This window comes from Triturus cristatus, chromosome 5_1, assembly GCF_964204655.1.
Source record: "Triturus cristatus chromosome 5_1, aTriCri1.1, whole genome shotgun sequence".
NCBI lineage: Eukaryota > Metazoa > Chordata > Amphibia > Caudata > Salamandridae > Triturus > Triturus cristatus.
Genome location: NC_140587.1, coordinates 274,807,015 through 274,826,063, shown reverse-complemented (window position 1 = coordinate 274,826,063; position 19,049 = coordinate 274,807,015). Strand labels below are relative to the sequence as shown.

The 19,049-nt window shown below is 53.9% G+C and overlaps 1 protein-coding gene across 4 annotated transcripts in view; it reads right to left on the bottom strand.

Annotated features, from left to right (window-relative positions):
* ASAP1 (ArfGAP with SH3 domain, ankyrin repeat and PH domain 1) overlaps positions 1-19,049 on the bottom strand; it is a 1,875,051-nt gene that overhangs the window by 243,047 nt on the left and 1,612,955 nt on the right. For all 4 annotated transcript variants that reach the window (XM_085604920.1, XM_085604922.1, XM_085604921.1 and 1 more), the window contains one exon: positions 5,565-5,631. In XM_085604920.1, the coding sequence (XP_085461046.1) occupies positions 5,565-5,631 (67 nt within the window). The remainder of the gene's footprint in view (positions 1-5,564; positions 5,632-19,049) is intronic.

Genomic DNA, 19,049 nt, shown 5'->3' with positions numbered 1-19,049 from the left:
GGGAATCCTCGTTGAAGTCTCTGGAGCCTGAAAGAAGTAGTTGCTGGCAGGTGACCAGTGAAGATATTCGGAGGGATCCAAGCCTGGATCGATGCTGGAGATGACCTGAAAGCAGAGGGGACTCAGTTCTTAATCACTAGCCAGTGATTGTGTGGGCACCGGGATGGCACCGGAGGAAGTCACCTCGGCCAGGTGAGTGGGCGACGCTGGACTCTGCTGTCCCTCGGACCAGGAGGCGTTGTCGGCGACCAGGCTGGCGGGGCGAGCTGTCCCACGAAGGTGTCTGCTGTCGGCGATGCTGGGTCCAGGATTGGAGCAACAAGCCTTGGCAAAGGCAAGCCCACGCGTCTGGAGTGGACCAGGAGGGTCTGGGGTGCTCCTCTGTTGGAGGTGAGCAAGGGCCAGTCTGGAGCAACCAGACCAGCGGGGAAAACGTTGTGGTGCGTCGTAAGGAGGGCCACTAGCCAACGGCAAGTGACCGGACAACGCGGTGAGCAGCAAAGAGCAGAAGGGCCCCCACGGAGTTCTCGTGGATGCTGGGGGGGGGCTGGACTTCGGTGCTGGGGCTGCTCAGGGTTAGGGCTTCTCAAACCCCAAAAAGCACTCACTCGAGGATCCCTCGGCGGTCGTGCTGGATAAGCGTCGTGCAGTTTCAGAAGATGGCCGGTCCCGCAGGTCTCGTCACACCCACGAATCTCAGCTGGGCTGATGATGCAGGTAGAGGTCAGAGGTGGCAGGGAATCCGGGTCTCGTCGAGCTTGGTCAGTCTTGATCCGGAGGACAGACGTACAGCGAACCGCAAGCGCTTAGGTGGTGCCTGCTGGTGCAGGGTGGCTCCTCCTTAGCCACAAGGGAGAGTCTTCAGAATAGTCAAGAGTTCCTTTCGTGGAAAGTAGTTCAAGATTTAGAATGATCTAATTTGGGAAGGGGGCCCGCTCCTACCTTTATTCTAAGAAAAGGGGCTGGCCTGTGACTAGGTCCTGCCTATGGGTGGGACCAGGAGGGGGGTGGTTACACCCCTCTCCTTTGTCCGGTCTCTTCCCAGCTCAGGGGCTGGGGTGCCCCTGGAACTGGTTTGAGCCGGCCTATGCACAGTGGGCACCGGGGTGCCACTTGCAGTCACCTTCCTCTCAGCCCTGCCTACCTGGGATACACAAAATCCTGTCTGGGATGGTGCTAGCACCGCCCCTGACAGGAAACCCTTTGTCCAAGCTCTCCTTGCTGGAAGGACTCCCAGCAGCAGGAGGTCAGACTTGTGTCTGTGGTGGCGGCATCCATTTTGTGATGCTGAGGCTCGAGTTAATTTTAACCGGGGTTCACAGTTACATACATGTCGTGTCCCTCTAGAAGGGTGGAATGCTAACCCCGTCGCCAGAATTGGCGAGGGGTTAGTATTCCAATTCGTATGACACCTTACTCGACATGTTTTGATAATGCGATACCAAAGTTAGCAAATAACCGCGAGGATTATAGTGCACTTAAGAGTATATGGTACGCGTTATCCTGGAACAGCTATTAGGACTTGGTTCCGCAAGCTGCAGGCAGGCTCAGCTCATGCCAGAGCACCATCTCACATAATTCCAAGCACTCTGCCTTCAGGATTGATAAGGCCTGCCATAGGAGTGACTGATAGGAATACATGTGTCCATTTTAGGGTTAGATATAGGAATACTATATCTAAAGCAAAGGGTGATTACACCACCTTGCCCTAGCCGTCGTGCAGCCAGTTGTGTCAGATTTGGGTGGCCAGCCAGGGGTGGCATAATACATGCTGCAGCCCCTGGTAGGCCCTGGGTACACCTATGCCCTAGATACCTAAGGTATGCTGATACAGGGACTGATAAGGTGGCCCAGTTCCAATTAGTAAATGCACCTAAGGTACATGTGTGTCAATTTAGAGAGAGAACAGGTAGGCTATGGGTCTGATTAGCAGGCCCACAGCCAGGGAAAGTCGTAAACCAATGAAGCAAAAAGCAAAAATCTGGGGTGATCATAGGATTGCAGACCCTACTCTCCTACAGTTGATATGGAGCCGGGACTCCACCGGAGACCAGAGTCCTCTGATCTCCGACTCTCCCACGTGGCTGCCCCAGTCCAGAAAACGTCCGTCACAACCGTGTGTTCCGGTTGGGTAAGGGAGAGGGATCTTCCATTGACCCAATTGTGATTTGTGAACCACCACTGCAATTGTCGTGCAGAGGGCTCCGAGATCTGGACGTGATCGGACAGGTTGCCCTGATGCTGTGCCCACTGGAACTTCAGGTTCCACTGCAGAGCCCGCATATGCCATCTGGTATGATCCACTAACAGGATGCAGGAGGCCATCAGGCCCAGTAGCCGGGGGGTCATCCGGCCCGAAACCCGGGATAGAGGCTGAAAGATCGGAATCATCGCCTGAATATCCAGGACTCACTTCTCGGGAGGATAAAGTCAAAACTGCGCCGAGTCCAGAACCGCTCCGATGAAGTAGAACTTCTGAGAGGGAATCAGGTGAGACTTCGGAACGTTGATGGAAAATCCCAGCAAATGCAGGAGGTCGGCCGTAGTCTGGAGGTGGGAGGCGACTGCCTGGAGCGAGCCCGCCTTCAACAACCCATCGTCGAGATAGGGGAAGATTGGGACCCCATATCTGTGCAGATGAGCTGCGACCACCGCGATCACTTTCGTGAACCCGCGAGGGGCGATGGTAAGGCCAAAGGGGAGCACGGTGAACTGAAAGTGCTCGTGGCCTACTGTGAACTGCAGGTAACGCCGGCAGGACGGGGATAAGAAAGTAAGCGTCCTGCAAGTCCAACGCTACCATCCAGTCTTGCGGGTCTAGGGCAGACAAGACCTGAGCAAGTGTGAGCATCTTGAACTTCTCCTTCCGGAGGAAGCGATTGACGTTCCGGAGGTCTAAGATAGGACGCAGGTCCTTGCCCTTCTTGGGGACCAGAAAGTAGTGGGAATAACAACCACGACCTACGCCTGGCCCAGGAACATGCTCGATGGGCCCCTTGGCCAAGAGGGCCATGACATCTTGTTGAAGAAGCGCAAGATGGTCCCCCGACATGCGGTGGTACTGAGGTGGCATGGCTGGAGGGGATGTCTCGAAGGGGAGGTAATAGCCCCTTTGGACAATTTGTCCGAGGTGATGTTGCACCAGTGGGGGAGATGATGGCGAATCCTGCCGCCCACTGGCTTTGGATGGGCCTTGGAAAGGTCGGACTAGGAAGGCTTGGAAGTGGATGCTGGGGGGGTGGAGGTGGACTGACCCGCCCGCTGGCCCCCAGAACCGCCTCGACGGTTCCCACGTCCGCAGACGCGCTCAGGATGTTGCTGCGCAGGCCTGTGGCTCTGGAACAAACGTGTTGGGGCACCCCTCCTGTGGCCACGAAAGGAGCGAAAAGAGGAAGGCGGAGGAGGGCGAGTGGCCCACAGGCCCAAGGACTTGGCTGTAGCCCGCGAGTCCTTAAACTCTCCAACGTACTTTCCGCCTTGTTGCCAAAAAGGCGAAAGCCATCAAAGGACATGTCCATCAAAGTTTTCTGGACATTCCCTGAGAAGCGAGTTGTCCTCAGCCAGGCGTGGCGCCGAAGCTCCACAGTTCTGGAAATCGCCCTGCCCAGCGAGTCGGCGGTATCAAGCCCACACTGAATAGTGAACTTTGCTGCGTCTCTCCCAGGTGCAATAGCTTGGGAGAGTACTGTCCGTGCCTCCTCCGGACAGTTGGGCAGCACCTGCGCAACCGTATCCCACAGAAAGTGGGAATAACGGCCCAAGAGGCATGCGGTGTTCACCAACCGCAGCCCTAAGCTGGCAGAAGAAAACAGCTTCTTGCCAAGCTGCTCTAGCTTCTTGGATTCCCTATCCGGGGGTGCGGAAGGGAACGTGCTCTGGGAAGCAGAGGCTTGGACTACCAAGCTCTCGGGAGTGGGGTGTTGGGAGAGAAATAGGGGGTCGCCCGGAGCCAGTGGATGGTGGCGGGCCACGTTCCCGTCCACAAGAGCCCCTGTGTTGGGCCTGGACCAAGTGCTCAAAAGGACGTTAGAAAGTGCGTCCTTAAAAGGCAGCAAGGACTCCGAAGAGGTTGCCGCCGGCTGAAGCACTTCTGTCAGGAAGTTAGTCCTGACGGCCACCGTAGGGAGTTCGAGGTGGAGGGCCTTGGCTGCCCTACGTAGTAGCACTGCGTAACTGGCTCCCTCCTCCGTAGCCACGGTAGGAGGAGACAACATGCCAAGGTCAGGTGAGGTGTCAAGACCACTGGCCTCCCCCAAATCCTCTGCCCAGTCTGGATCATAATCACACTGTTGTGTGAGAGGGTCCTCAGACCCCTCCCATTCCTCTGTTTCCTCCGAAGTCTGCGAAACAGGGTGAAAATAATGAGGATGGACATAGGGGAAAAAGGGCTCCATCGGCGTTGGGATCGGCACCCGCACAGCGTCGATCCGGCACCGTGTCTCCGGGCTGAAACTGGGGACGACGTCGTCCCGAGGAGCAGGCGACGTTGGAGGTGGTGTCGGCGGGGTCGACGGCGGTGGAGGTGTTTCAAGGTCAACAGGGGTCCGATCCCAGATCCCGGGGGGGTCCTGCGGTGCCGGGGCCGCCGGCGATGGAAGGACAGGACCCCCAGTCAGGCCCGCGGGGGCCGTAGGCGCACCGGCGGGACCAGACGGCCCAAAGAGTCGGTCATGGCAGGAAGAAACTCTTGCACCTGAGCAGGCGTCGCCGACGGACCCGGAAAGGGTGGGTAGGCCAGCAGCGACGTCGCAGGATCTGCTGGAGCCGCGGGGGTGGCACCACCCGCACCCTCGAGGAGCGACGACGCTTCTTCCACTTCTTTTTGGAATGCTTCGGCTTACCTGACCCCAAGTGTGAAGACTTAGATCCAGAGGAACGATGGTGACGGCTCCGCGACCGGTCCCTTGACCTCCCACAGGACCGGGACCTTGAACGACGTGGATCTGACTGCCGGACTTCCAGCAACTTTCGGGACAGCTCCCGCAAAGTTTTCGGCACCATGGCCTGGCAGTCGGGGCACGACTTGGAGTCGTGGCCGCGCCCCAGGCAGTAGAGACACACGCAGTGTGGGTCCGTCACCGACATCATGCGGTGACAGTCCCCACAGTTCTTGAAGCCGGGCATCCCTACGACACCAGAAGTCGATCGACTCGAAGAAATTGAGACAAAAGGCCTAAAACAAATTCAGGCAAAAATGACTGGGGGTACCTGCTCTTCCCGTATCTGCGCTTGCTGGCGCGGAAAAAGAAAGAACTGTGCGCGTAGGCGTGTCTAAGTAGCTCCAGCGATGTCATCCCGGAGCCGACGACGCCAATGATGCACGCGGAGCCGCATGACAACGCCTACTGACGCGCAGGGGTACTGCTGACCCAAACTTTCCGGATCCAGTCTGATGCCTGGGGGTAATTCTAAGGTAAGTAATCTATCACAACGTGTTTCTTTCAGATGAAGAATATGTGGAACTAATTCTTTCGAAACATTCCATTATAAATTAGGCAGATTTAAAAAAGTTAAATTAGAACTGATACACTAAAAGGCATATAGTTATGTAAAATTAAACATACCTTGAGTGAGACATCCTCTCAAATGTACTCATGGTCCTATCAACTGAAGATGATGCCACATCATTACCTATAAGAAAAACATAAGGTCAGTTAGGTTTATTTTGCATTGAAATAAAGATATGGCAAATAACTTGACAATTGAAAATTTTTGTGTTTGGCTCAATATATGCAAAGACTGCGACATATCCTTCCAAGGTTAAAAAAAGTATGGTCTCTTGATCTCATACACCAGTTATTTGGGGTGTAAGCACTCACAAATTACGAACAATTACACCTACTTAGGCCATAGTGTTGACAATGATAAAATAAGCATCACTAGAAGAAGAAAAAATAATAACAAACAAACTCACAAGAAACTAGGGATCCTGGGGGAGATTACCACTCTTTTGAGCCTCACATTTGTCAAGTGCAATGGGTACAAACAACTTTTCATGTATCTCTCTATACATGTATTACAGTACCTAGAGCTACTGCAGGAACACTTTCTTTTAACTCCGTTACCAACATTCCACTTCTACCACTGGCAAGAAAAGCACTCCTGACCATTAAAAAGACTTCTCCTGGTTGAATATGGAAATGATCTGTTCCTGTCCCACCATTCTCTCCCCCTTGCTTCCCCCCTTCCTTTCCCATCTAACCATTTCCCCTGGTTCCTTAAACCGTTCCCTGCCCTCTCCTGTGGAATTCCTGGTTCCTTCTATCTCTTCCTTCTACCACCGCCACTGGCCCCCATGTTCCTTTTCCCCCTGCTTGTTTATTAACTCTCCACCCTCCCCCTATCACTACAATTTCTAGTACCTTTTCCATTCCCTCACTGATCTCCCTCTCATCATTCGGCTTCCCACACTTACTCCCTTTATACTCTGCCCTTTCTTCTTTATACCATACTTTACTCCCCCACCTCTACTTCCACTTCTACTCCCTCCTCTTGCATCCTCTTTACCAACTTCCACTTGAACCTCTTCTTGACCCCTTACGTTCTCCTATCTGTCCCCTCACTCCCATCTGCACTCCTCATCCTCTTTACTCTCCACCATTGCTTGACTCTTCTGCACCCTAATACACATAGCATAGCACAATCATTGGTCCTAGTGGAACCTTTTTGGATATTAACAGAAGCCATTTAACAGAAAAAGGGGGGCAATATGAATCTTCAGTTATCTACCAGAAAGAAAATACAGAAGGTAAGTAACTTGTTCTTCTGATGGATAGTTCTAAGCACAGATTTTTCACCTTTAGAATGAATACGAAAGCAGTACCTCCCAAAGGTGTAGAGTCTGGAGTGGAATTGGATCAAAATGTCCTTTTCTTCAAAGCTGTCAAGGAAGTAGTGCTTTGTGAATGTGTGCACCGACTGACAAGTCACAACCTGATAGATGTCAAAAAAGGCACTCTACATGCCAATGGAGTGGTAGCAGACTTAGTCTTTCAGTTCTTCCGGAGGCTGCAATTTGGCCAGCACATAGCAGATCATAATGCAGAGGACTATCAACCTCAACAGAGTCCTCTTCAGTAATGACTTTCCTTTCTTCGCCTTTGAGAATCTCACAAGAAGCTAATCGTCCACCCTATTCCCTATTTTATATACCGCGAACATAATCCCTGGGGGTATCAGAGCGCTTTACAGATTGGCAGTTACGAAGGTATAGGAAGTGGTTACAGTAGACCACCCGTACAAAATACAATCACAACAGTTCAATATAGACAAATATACACAAAAAGTCCTAGGGAGCCTGGGGACTGAGGATCTAGCCCAGAAATGTCTTCAGCTTTAACTTCCTTTTTGAGGGAAGGCGTGGATGTAAAAGCTCTTATTGGGTCTAATCGATGGAGCCTCTCCTTCTCTTTCGAGGAGTTTCGAGGTGACAAAAAACATGGAAGAGTGATGGATTGTCCAACATGAAAAGGAGTCACAACCTTAGGCAAGAAGGTCTATTTGTACATGGAGTGGGATCAGGGGTGCATAGGGTATGCACACTTTGCCTTTGCATAGCAAGCTGCAGTGCACATATCGAGCCATCTCGCAATGCCTGATGTATAGATGGGTTGTCTCCTCCAGAGTTTTGCAGAGGCCGCAAACGGGTTGTTTCACAAAAGAACTTGGACCTATCGATAAAATACATGAATTCTATTTTTATTTTTAAAGTGTGAAAAGTCCATTCCTCTTCAGAGTACTACTGGGGAAAGGAGACAGACATCTCAATATGTTGCTTGATGTGAAAAGATGAAACTACCTTGGCCAAAAACTGTTTTTTTCCTGAGGACTGGTCTCTATTTGTGGAACTGGGTGAAAGGTACCTGTAATGTTTGCGCTTGAAGCTCACTAATATGTCTAAGTGAGCTTATAGCTATCAGGAATGCTATCTTCTATGATAGAAACTTCAGGTTACAAGAATGAATGGGTTCAAAGTGAGGACCCATAAACCGTTTGAGGACTATGTTGAGATTCCACAGAGAGGCAGGGGGCATTCCAGGATGTATCACTCTCAAGTGTCTTTATTGAAGGCCTTCAACACATAGATTATGAAGAGGGACAAGTGTTCCCTATTCCCTGAAACTGTGGCTAAGAGTAAGTTTATGAAGGTATATGCTAGACCCACCTTTTGTAAGAGCAAAACAACAAATAGAACAAGGTACTTACCTTCGATAAAGATATATCTTTGAGATACATAGATTAGTTATGGATTCCTCACCTTAGAATTACCCACAGGCGTCAGACTGGATTTAGAGAATTTTTTCCTCGGCAGTACCTTTGCATGTCGATAGGTTGCATCGGTCGACTCCGTGTTCGTTGTTGGCGTCGTGGTCGCGGGAATGATGTTGCGGTATATACTTAGAAGCCGCCCTCGTGCGCTGACGTCAGTTATTTACACAACATTCCATGCCAGAAGCACAGAGCCTGCCAGGCACAGACCACTGGTGCAGGAAAACTAGGGCCCTGAAAGGGACTCCCATATCCTAGAAGTCATTTCGCAGAACAGGGAGGATAGGTGAGGGGGTGAAGAATCCATAACTAATCTATGTCTCACAGTTATATCGTTAGCGAAGGTAAGTAACTTGTTCATCTGAAAGAGACAATTAGTTATGGATTCCTCACCTTAGAATAGATACCCCAGACATACCAACCCCGAAGGTGGGTCTGCGAATCAAGTTCACACCTGAAAGTCCTGGAGAACCGAACGGCCGAAGAAGCCGTCCCTCCGGACTTGGCTGTCCAGGCAGTAGTGTTTGGTAAACATGTGCAGTGAAGCCCACGTAGCTGCCTGGCAAATGTCAAGAATGGGGACTCCACGTCCCAAAGCAGTAGTGGCTGCCGTCGCCCTGGTGGACTAGGCATGCAACCCAACTGGAGGTTCCTTTTTCGCCAAAGAACAGCAGATTTTGATGCAAAGAACAACCCATCGGGAGATGGTTCGTTTTTGCACAGCCCGACCTTTCTTGGCGCCCACATAACCAATAAAAACCTGCTCATCCACCCGGAATTCTTTTGTGCGATCCAAATAGAACGAAAGCGCACATTTTGATCCAGACGGTGAAGCCTCTCTTCCTCTTTAGAAGGATGCAGAGGCAGGAAGAAGGTGGGCAAGGAGACGGTCTACCCTATATCGAAAGAGGTAACCACCTTGAGAAGGAAAGAAGGCCTAGTGCGGAGGATAACTTGTCTGGATGAACAGCCAGGAAAGGAGGCTTATAAGAAAATGCCTATAGCTCACTCAACCTGCGAGCAGAGGTGATGGCAACCAGAGAGGCAGTTTTAAGGGTTAAGAGTCTGAGAGGACAGTTATACAGCAGTTCAAAAGGAGCATACATCAGATAAGTAAGAACCAGGTTCAAGTCCCACTGGGGCATCACGAAAGGAGTTGGAGGAAAAAAATGAGTAATGCCCTTAAGGAAGCGATTTACAATAGGGGACTTGAAAAGAGAAGGCTGGTCAGGCAGCCGAAGAAAGGCCGTAATGGCCGAAAGATAGCCTTTGAGAGTGCCCAGAGCAGAGCCCTGCTGGGCCAAATAAAAAACTGAAGAGGAGAACTTCTGAAAGGGGGGCAGAAAGGGGATCCCCAGCCTTTGCTAAGCGCCATGCCACAAATTTATTCCATTTACAGGCATATACCGTTTTAGTGGAGGGATGCCTGGCTGCCAAGATAACATTATAGACTTTGGGAGGAAGGCTGAAAGCTGTCAACTGTCACTTCTCAATCTCCACGTGAGGAGGTGGAGGCTGGACAGGTTCGGGTCGAGGACCGTCCCCTGCTGCTGTGACAGAAGAGCCTCCCGAAGAGGCAGTCTGATTGAAGGATCGATGGCCTTGCGTAATAGTTCGGGATACCAGACTCTCTGTGCCCAATCTGGGGCCACAAGATTGACTTGGGCCTGGTCGCGCTTGATCTTCTTCAGCACACTGGGACGAAGTGGTATAGGCGAAAAGGCGTATAGAAGACTGCAACTCCCTCACGACGAAAAGCGTTGCCTAGCGAGTGACGTCTTGGAAATACCAACACGCAGAACTGCTGACGTACAAGTTACTTACCTTCGGTAACGATGTATCTGGTAGAGACGCTGTCTAGCCGCAGATTCCTTAACTTAGAATATCCCCAGGCGTCAGACTGGATCCGGAAAAAACTTTGCAGCAGCACCTCTGCGCGACGGGGGACGGCGCCACACGACCCCGCCCCGACGTTGTCCATGTACGTGACTTCAGCGAGGTCATATAAGTCCCTCCCGGCGCGTTGACATCAGTTTCCTTCGGAGAAACTTTTCCGCAACACAACGCGGAGCCACCAATAAAAAAAACTGTGAAAGTATGGGAACAGTGTGTGATGGATGAAAATCCGTGAATAAGGAAGAAGGATGGTGCAGACACCATCGTAAAGCACAGAATTAGACACTACCTACCTGTGAAAGAGCTGTGAGAAAGAACCTCGCAAGCTATGCAAAGACGCTTCCCTAGAGTAAGAAGGGAAGAACATCTCAACAGACAGAAACAGACTGTTAGTACCATGCAGAATAACAGACAAAAAAACAAGTTACTTACCTTCGGTAACGATGTATCTGTAAGAAACATTAGTTAGTTAGATTCCTCACCTTAGAATATCCCCAGGCGTCAGACTGGATCCGGAAGATTTTTCGTCAGCAATACCCCTTGCGCGTCGCTAGGCGTCGTCTGCGGCTCCGCGTCCGTCGTCGGCGTCGTGCGCCGGAATGACGTCGTCGGAGTACTTAGACGCCGCCCTCGCGCGCTGACGTCAGTTCTTCTACATAGCTTTCCGCGCCAGGAACGCAGAGCCATGCAAAGACCGACACTGGTGCCAAAAAGAAAATCTAGGGGCCTGAAAAGGATATCCTTAACCCTAGATGTCGGTTCGCAGAACGGGGAGGATGGGTGGGTCGGTGAGGAATCTAACTAACTAATGTTTCTTACAGATACATCGTTACCGAAGGTAAGTAACTTGTTCATCTGAAAGAAACACGTTAGTTAGATTCCTCACCTTAGAATAGATACCCAAGCAATACCATCCCCGGTGGTGGGTCTGCGAACCAAGATCACACCAGAAAGTCCTGGAGGACAGAACGGCCAAAGAAGCCATCCCTCCGGACTTGGCTGTCAAGGCAATAATGCCTGGCAAACGTGTGTAGCGAAGCCCACGTCGCCGCCTGACAGATGTCCTGCAAAGGGACACCCCGTCCCAAAGCAGTAGTAGCCGCTGTGGCACGAGTGGAGTGGGCGCGCAGCCCAACAGGAGGGTCCTTTTTTGCCAAGGAGTAGCAAATTTTGATGCACAAAACGACCCACCGAGAGATGGTCCGTTTGTGCACCGCTTTCCCCTTCTTAGCACCCACGTATCCAACAAAAAGTTGGTCGTCCACCCGGAACTGCTTTGTGCGGTCCAAATAAAAGGAGAGCGCACGTTTTGGGTCCAGACGGTGGAGCCTCTCTTCCTCTTTGGAAGGATGCGGAGGCGGAAAGAAGGTGGGCAAGGTGACAGACTGCCCAAGATGAAATGGAGTCACCACTTTCGGAAGAAAGGAGGGACGAGGCCGAAGGACAACCTTGTCCGGATGAACAGAGAGAAAAGGAGGCTTTGAAGATAAAGCCTGGAGCTCACTCACCCGTCTAGCCGAGGTGATGGCTACCAGAAAAGCAGTCTTAAGCGTCAGCAGACGAAGAGGACAATGATGAAGAGGCTCAAAGGGAGCGCACATTAGAAATGTGAGAACAAGATTCAAGTCCCACTGAGGCATTACAAAAGGGACAGGAGGGAACGTGTGAGTAATGCCTTTTAGAAAGCGTGTAACCACAGGGGACTTGAAAAGAGAAGGCTGATCAGGAAGCCGCAAGAAGGCAGAGATGGCAGCAAGATAACCTTTCAGGGTGCCCAGGGCAGAGCCCTGCCGGGCCAAAGAAAGAAGAAAGAGGAGAACCTCAGAAAGAGGGGCGGAAAGGGGATCCACAGCCTTTGCTGTGCACCATGCCACAAATTTGTTCCACCGGCAGGCGTATACCGACTTTGTGGAGGGACGCCTGGCTGCCAGAATGATATCACAGACTTCAGGAGGCAAGTCAAATGGCATCAACTGTCGCCGCTCAATCTCCACGCATGGAGGTGGAGGCTGGACAGGTTCGGGTGGAGGACCGTCCCCTGCTGCTGCGACAGAAGATCCTCCCGAAGGGGCAGACGTATCGGAGGATCGGTCAACATACTGAGTAGCTCGGGATACCAGTACCTTCGTGCCCAATCCGGAGCCACCAAGATGACTTGGGCCCGGTCGTGCCTGATCTTCTTCAGCACTCTGGGCAGAAGTGGTATAGGCGGAAAGGCGTACAACAGACCGCAACTCCACTCGTGACGAAAAGCGTCGCCGAGCGAGTGCCGCCTTGGAAATTCCAACGCGCAGAACTGCTGACATTGCGCGTTCTCTTCGGTGGCGAATAGATCTAACCAAGGCTCTCCCCACTGCTGAAAGAGACCTCACGCCACTTCGGAGTTCAGACGCCATTCGTGATCCATCATGCACCGGCGGCTGAGTTCGTCTGCTCTGGCGTTCAGAGAGCCCGCCAGATGTTGAACCACCAGGGTGACGCCCTGGTGTTCCAGCCACGTCCAGAGGCGCAGGGCCTCCTGACAAAGGGTCCACGACCCCACCCCGCCCTGTTTGTTGCAATACCACATGGCGGTGGTGTTGTCCGTGAACACCTGCACGACACATCCCCGGACAGAGGGAAGGAAGGCTTTCAGTGCAAGTTGGATCGCTCTCAACTCCAACAGGTTGATGTGGAGACGAGACTCCGCCGGAGACCAGAGGCCTCTGATCTCCGCCTCTCCCATATGGCCACCCCATCCCAGGAGGGACGCATCCGTCACTACGACATGCTCCGGTTGGGGAAGGGAGAGGCTTCTGCCCATGACCCAATCGCGGTCCGTGAGCCACCACTGCAACTGCTATGCAGTGCCCTCCGAGATCAAGACATGGTCGGACAGGTTGCCGTGATGCTGGGCCCACTGAAACTTCAGGTCCCACTGCAGAGCCCGCATGCGCCGCCTGGCGTGATGCACTAGTAGGATGCAGGAGGCCATCAGCCCCAGAAGCCGCAACACTAGCCTGACCGAAACCCAGGATAGAGGCCGAAAGATGGGAATCAGGGCCTGTATATCCCGGACCCGCTGTTCCGGTGGATAGACCCGGAACTGCGCCGAATCGAGAACCGCTCCGATGAAGAGGAGCTTCTGAGAGGGACTCAGGTGTGACTTCGGCACGTTGATGGAAAACCCCAGCAAATGCAGGAGATCTGCCGTAGTCTGGAGGTGGGAGACGACTGCCTGGGGCGAGCCCGCCTTCAACAACCAGTCGTCGAGATAGGGGAAGACTGGAACCCCTGATCTGCGCAGATGAGCTGTGACCACCGCCATCACTTTCGTGAACACCCGAGGGGCACTGGTGAGGCCGAAGGGGAGCACGGTAAACTGAAAGTGCTCTTGGCCCACCGTGAACCGCAGGTAACGCCGGTGGGCCGGCAGGACGGGGATGTGGAAATATGCGTCCTGCAAGTCCAACGCTACCATCCAGTCTCCGGGGTCTAGGGCAGCTAGAACCTGAGCCAAAGTTAACATCTTGAACCTTTCCTTCCGGAGGAAGGCATTGACGTTCCGGAGGTCCAAGATAGGGCGTAGGCCCCCTTTGCCCTTCCTGGGAACCAGAAAGTAGTGGGAATAACAACCACGACCTACTTCTGGACTCGGAACGTCCTCGACGGCCCCCTTGGCCAAGAGGGCCGAAACTTCCTCGTGGAGAAGATTCAAATGATCCCCCGAGATACGGTGGTGCTGCGGTGGCATGGCTAGAGGGGTCGTCTCGAAGGGGAGGGAGTAGCCCCTTCGGACGATTTGCAGCACCCACCTGTCCGATGTGATGGACCGCCAGTGGAGCAGGTGATGGCGAACTCTGCCGCCCACTGGCGTGGAATGGGCCTGAAAGCTCGGACTAGGAAGGTTTTGAGGCGGATGCTGCCGGGGTGGATGTGGACTGACCTCGTCGTCCTCCAGAACCGCCTCGGCGGAAACCACGTCCGCGACCGCGCGCAGGTTGTTTCTGCGGCTGGTGGCTAGGCGTAAGGTGAGGAGGCACCCCTTCCTTGGCCACGAAAGGGGCGAAAGCGGAAGTTTGCGACCGCGGGGCCGAGAGGCCCAAGGACTTGGCCGTAGCCCGGGAGTCCTTAAAGCGATTCAGCGCACTGTCCGCTTTCTCGCCAAAAAGGCGAGTGCCATCAAAGGGCATGTCCATGAGAGAGCTCTGGACATCACCCGAAAATGACGTGGACCGCAGCCAGGCGTGACGTCGAAGCGCCACTGAGGTAGAAATGGCCCTACCCAGCGAGTCCGTGGTGTCAAGCCCACATCTTATAGCATGTCGCGCGGCATCCCTCCCATCGGCCAGAGCCTGGGTAAGTCGTGTCTGGACCTCCTCCGGACACAGGGGCAGCGCGTCCTCCACCGCATCCCACAGAGAGTGGGAATAACGGTCCAAGAGACAAGCGGTGTTCAAAGACCGCAGGCCCAAACTAAGGGAAGAGAACAGCTTCTTGCCAAACTGCTCTAGTCTCTTGGAATCCCGGTCCGGCGGGGCGGTCGGGAAAGAGGATTGGGAGGTGGAGGCCTGGATAACCAGGCTCTCAGGGGTAGGGTGTTGGGACAGAAAACTGGGGTCGCCCGGAGCAGGGCGGTGGCGCCTGGCGACGTTCCTGTCCACAGGAGGAACTGTGGAGGGCTTGGACCAGGTGCCCTGTAGAACGTCAGTGAGGGCCTCATTGAACGGCAGCAGAGGCTCAGTGGAGCTTGCTGCAGTCTGAAGCACCTCAGTGAGGACGTTCGTCCTCACAGCCACGGCAGGTAGCTCGAGCCCAAGGGCTGCGGCCGCCTTGCGCAGCACCACGGAGAAAGCAGCACCCTCCTCCGACGCCACAGTCGGAGGAGAGATGAATCCAGTGTCTGGCGAGGTATCCAGACCGCTGGCCTCCCCCAGTTCATCTGCCCAGTCCTGGGACAGTTGGGCCTGAGCGGCCATAGGATCCTCGGATCCCTCCCAGTAGTCCCCATCATCCGACTCCTGGTGTAGAGGAGAAAGTAACGGAGCCGGGCGGTAGACAAAATGTGTCTCTAGCGGCGTCGATCTCGGCGTCCATCGACGCCGGACCGGCGCCGGGCCCGGAGCGGGACTGAACTGGGGTCGACGTCGGCGTCGGGGGTGGTACCGGTGTCGACGCCGGCGGAGGAGGCGTGACGAGGTCGACCGGCGTCGACGGGGACTCGAGAACGGGTCCCTCGGGCGCTTGCGGCGTCGAGGCCGGAGCCGTCAACGGCGCCGGGGCCGGAGCCACCGGCAGGCAAGGCAGCCCAGTCGGGTCCGCGGGGCCCGAAGGCGCACCAGCGGGCGCCGACGGCAGAGCCAGGATCCTCATGGCCGAGAGGAAGGCACTGACCTCCGCCGGCGTCGCGTCAGTCCCAGGGACCGGAGGGTATGGGGACGTGCGCGGCGCCTGCGGCTCCGCCGGAGCCGCGGGGATGGAACCACCCTGACCCTCGGCCGAGTCGCGCGACCGGCGAGGGGAGTCCTAAGAGCGATGTCGCCTCTTGGACTTCTTGGAATGCTTCGACTTACCCGAAGACTTGGATCCCGACGACCGATGGTGACGTCGGCTGCGGCTCCGCGACCGATCCTTGGACCTCCTCCTGGACCGGGATCGAGCGACGCGCGGAGCCGAGTGGCGGATCTCGAGAAGCTTAGGGGACCGCTCCCGTCTAGCCTTCGAGGTCAGGGCCTTGCAGTCGGAACACGACTCCGTGTCGTGGTCGAGGCCCAAGCAGTACAGGCACCGGCGGTGATGGTCCGTAACCGACATCAGGCGGTCACAGTCAGCACAGGCTTTAAAACCAGGCATCCTACCGGCACCGGAGTCGATTGACAGGATCAAAAAGGATCAACAAACTAGTCAAAAATTGACTAAAGGGGTAGCTCTCCCGGATCTGCGCTTACTGGCGCGGAAAAAAGAAGAACTGACGTCAGCGCGCGAGGGCGGCGTCTAAGTACTCCGACGACGTCATTCCGGCGCACGACGCCGACGACGGACGCGGAGCCGCAGACGACGCCTAGCGACGCACAAGGGGTATTGCTGACGAAAAATCTTCCGGATCCAGTCTGACGCCTTGGGATATTCTAAGGTGAGGAATCTACGAACGTGTTTCTTTCAGATATGGACTGTCAGTACCATGCAGAACCGTGCCGTCCAGCAAGAACAGAGCACAGAGAGAACAGTCCACCGCAGGAATGAAAAGTCTGGCACTGCCCCTGTAGTAACGGAGGTCTGAAACAGAGGCGAACAGAGTCCCAAAGAAGACTACCGTAGAGGAGCCCAGAACTCTGAGCCAACAAAGAAGGCGAAAGACAGCAGGAGAAGAAGAAAAGGAAGAGGAATCTCCTGGTAAAGGACAATCGAAAAGGCCTCATTCTACAGATAAGAGACCTCTGAGAGGGAGGCAATGGTAGAATTGTGACAGAAACCCTTGAGAGGGAGTTAATGGTATTATGGCAAGTCTCAAAGGGACGCAACAATATTAGCACCTATGAGAGAAAAGACCAATGCTAACTGTAACAGGGAGACCAGTGGAGAACCCCACTCGGCAAGGCCCTCGCAGCTCGAGGAGGCTGGGTGGGCGTTAAGGAGTCTGTGGCTAGACAACGTCTCTACCAGATACATCGTTACCGAAGGTAAGTAACTCGTACATCTGATAGAGACATCTAGCCGCAGATTCCTTAACTTAGAATAGATACCACAGCCATACCCCAAAGGGAAGGTGGGTCTGCGACACATTAACAGACAGCGCCAATCATCCAATCCGGCAACAGAGTGACGGATAAAGGGGGGAGGCTGTGGCTGAACAGCCCGACAGCAACCCAAGCAGCTTGGAAGAGCAGAGATAACAGGATGGCCGATATCCTAAAAATGCCTGAAGAACAAGTTAATTACCTTCGGTAACGATGTATCTGTAAGAAACATTAGTTAGTTAGATTCCTCACCTTAGAATATCCCCAGGAGTCAGACTGGATCCGGAAGATTTTTCGTCAGCAATACCCCTTGCGTGTCGCTAGGCGTCGTCTGCGGCTCCGCATCCGTCTTCGGCGTCGTGCGCCGGAATGACGTCGTCGGAGTACTTAGACGCCGCCCTCGCGCGCTGACGTCAGTTCTTGTACATAGCTTTCCGCGCCAGGAACGCAGAGCCATGCAAAGACCGACACTGGTGCCAAAAAGAAAATCTAGGGGCCTGAAAAGGATAACCTTAACCCTAGATGTCAGTTCGCAGAACGGGGAGGATGGGTGGGTCGGTGAGGAATCTAACTAACTAATGTTTCTTACAGATACATCGTTACCGAAGGTAAGTAACTTGTTCATCTGAAAGAAACACGTTAGTTAGATTCCTCACCTTAGAATAGATACCCAAGCAATACCATCCCCGGTGGTGGGTCTGCGAACCAAGATCACACCAGAAAGTCCTGGAGGACAGAACGGCCAAAGAAGCCATCCCTCCGGACTTGGCTGTCAAGGCAATAATGCCTGGCAAACGTGTGTAGCGAAGCCCACGTTGCCGCCTGACAGATGTCCTGCAAGGGGACACCCCGTCCCAAAGCAGTAGTAGCCGCCGTGGCCCGAGTAGAATGGGTGCGCAGCCCAACAGGAGGGTCCTTTTTTGCCAAGGAGTAACAAATTTTGATGCACAAAACGACCCACCGAGAGATGGTCCGTTTGTGCACAGCTTTCCCCTTCTGAGCACCCACGTATCCAACGAAAAGTTGGTCGTCCACCCGGAACTGCTTTGTGCGGTCCAGATAAAAGGAGAGCGCACGTTTTGGGTCCAGACGGTGGAGCCTCTCTTCCTCTTTGGAAGGATGCGGAGGCGGAAAGAAGGTGGGCAAGGTGACAGACTGCCCAAGATGGACAGAGAGAAAAGGAGGCTTTGATGATAAAGCCTGGAGCTCACTCACCCGTCTAGCCGAGGTGATGGCTACCAGAAAAGCAGTCTTAAGCGTCAGCAGACGAAGAGGACAATTATGAAGAGGCTCAAAGGGAGCGCACATTAGAAATGTGAGAACAAGATTCAAGTCCCACTGAGGCATTACAAAAGGGACAGGAGGGAACGTGTGAGTAATGCCTTTTAGAAAGCGTGTAACTACAGGGGACTTGAAAAGAGAAGGCTGCTCAGGGAGCCGCAAGAAGGCAGAGATGGCACAAAGATAACCTTTCAAGGTGCCCAGGGCAGAGCCCTGCCGGGCCAAAGAAAGAAGAAAGAGGAGAACCTCAGAAAGAGGGGCGAAAAGGGGATCCACAGCCTTTGCTGTGCACCATGCCACAAATTTGTTCCACCGGCAGGCGTATACCGTCTTTGTGGAGGGACGCCTGGCTGCCAGAATGATATCACAGACTTCAGGAGGCAAGTCAAATGGCATCAACTGCCGCCGCTCAATCTCCACGCATGGAGGTGGAGGCTGGACAGGTTCGGGTGTAGGACCGTCCCCTGCTGCTGCGACAGAAGATCCTCCCGAAGAGGCAGACGTATCGGAGGATCGGTCAACATACTGAGTAGCTCGGGATACCAGTACCTTCGTGCCCAATCCGGAGCCACCAAGATGACTTGGGCCCGGTCGTGCCTGATCTTCTTCAGCACTCTGGGCAGAAGTGGTATAGGCAGAAAGGCGTACAACAGACCGCAACTCCACTCGTGACGGAAAGCGTCGCCGAGCGAGTGCCGCCTTGGAAATTCCAACGCGCAGAACTGCTGACATTGCGCGTTCTCTTCGGTGGCGAATAGATCTAACCAAGGCTCTCCCCACTGCTGAAAGAGACCTTGCGCCACTTCGGAGTTCAGACGCCATTCGTAATCCATCATGCACCGGCGGCTGAGTTCGTCTGCTCTGGCCCGCCAGGTGTTGAACCACCAG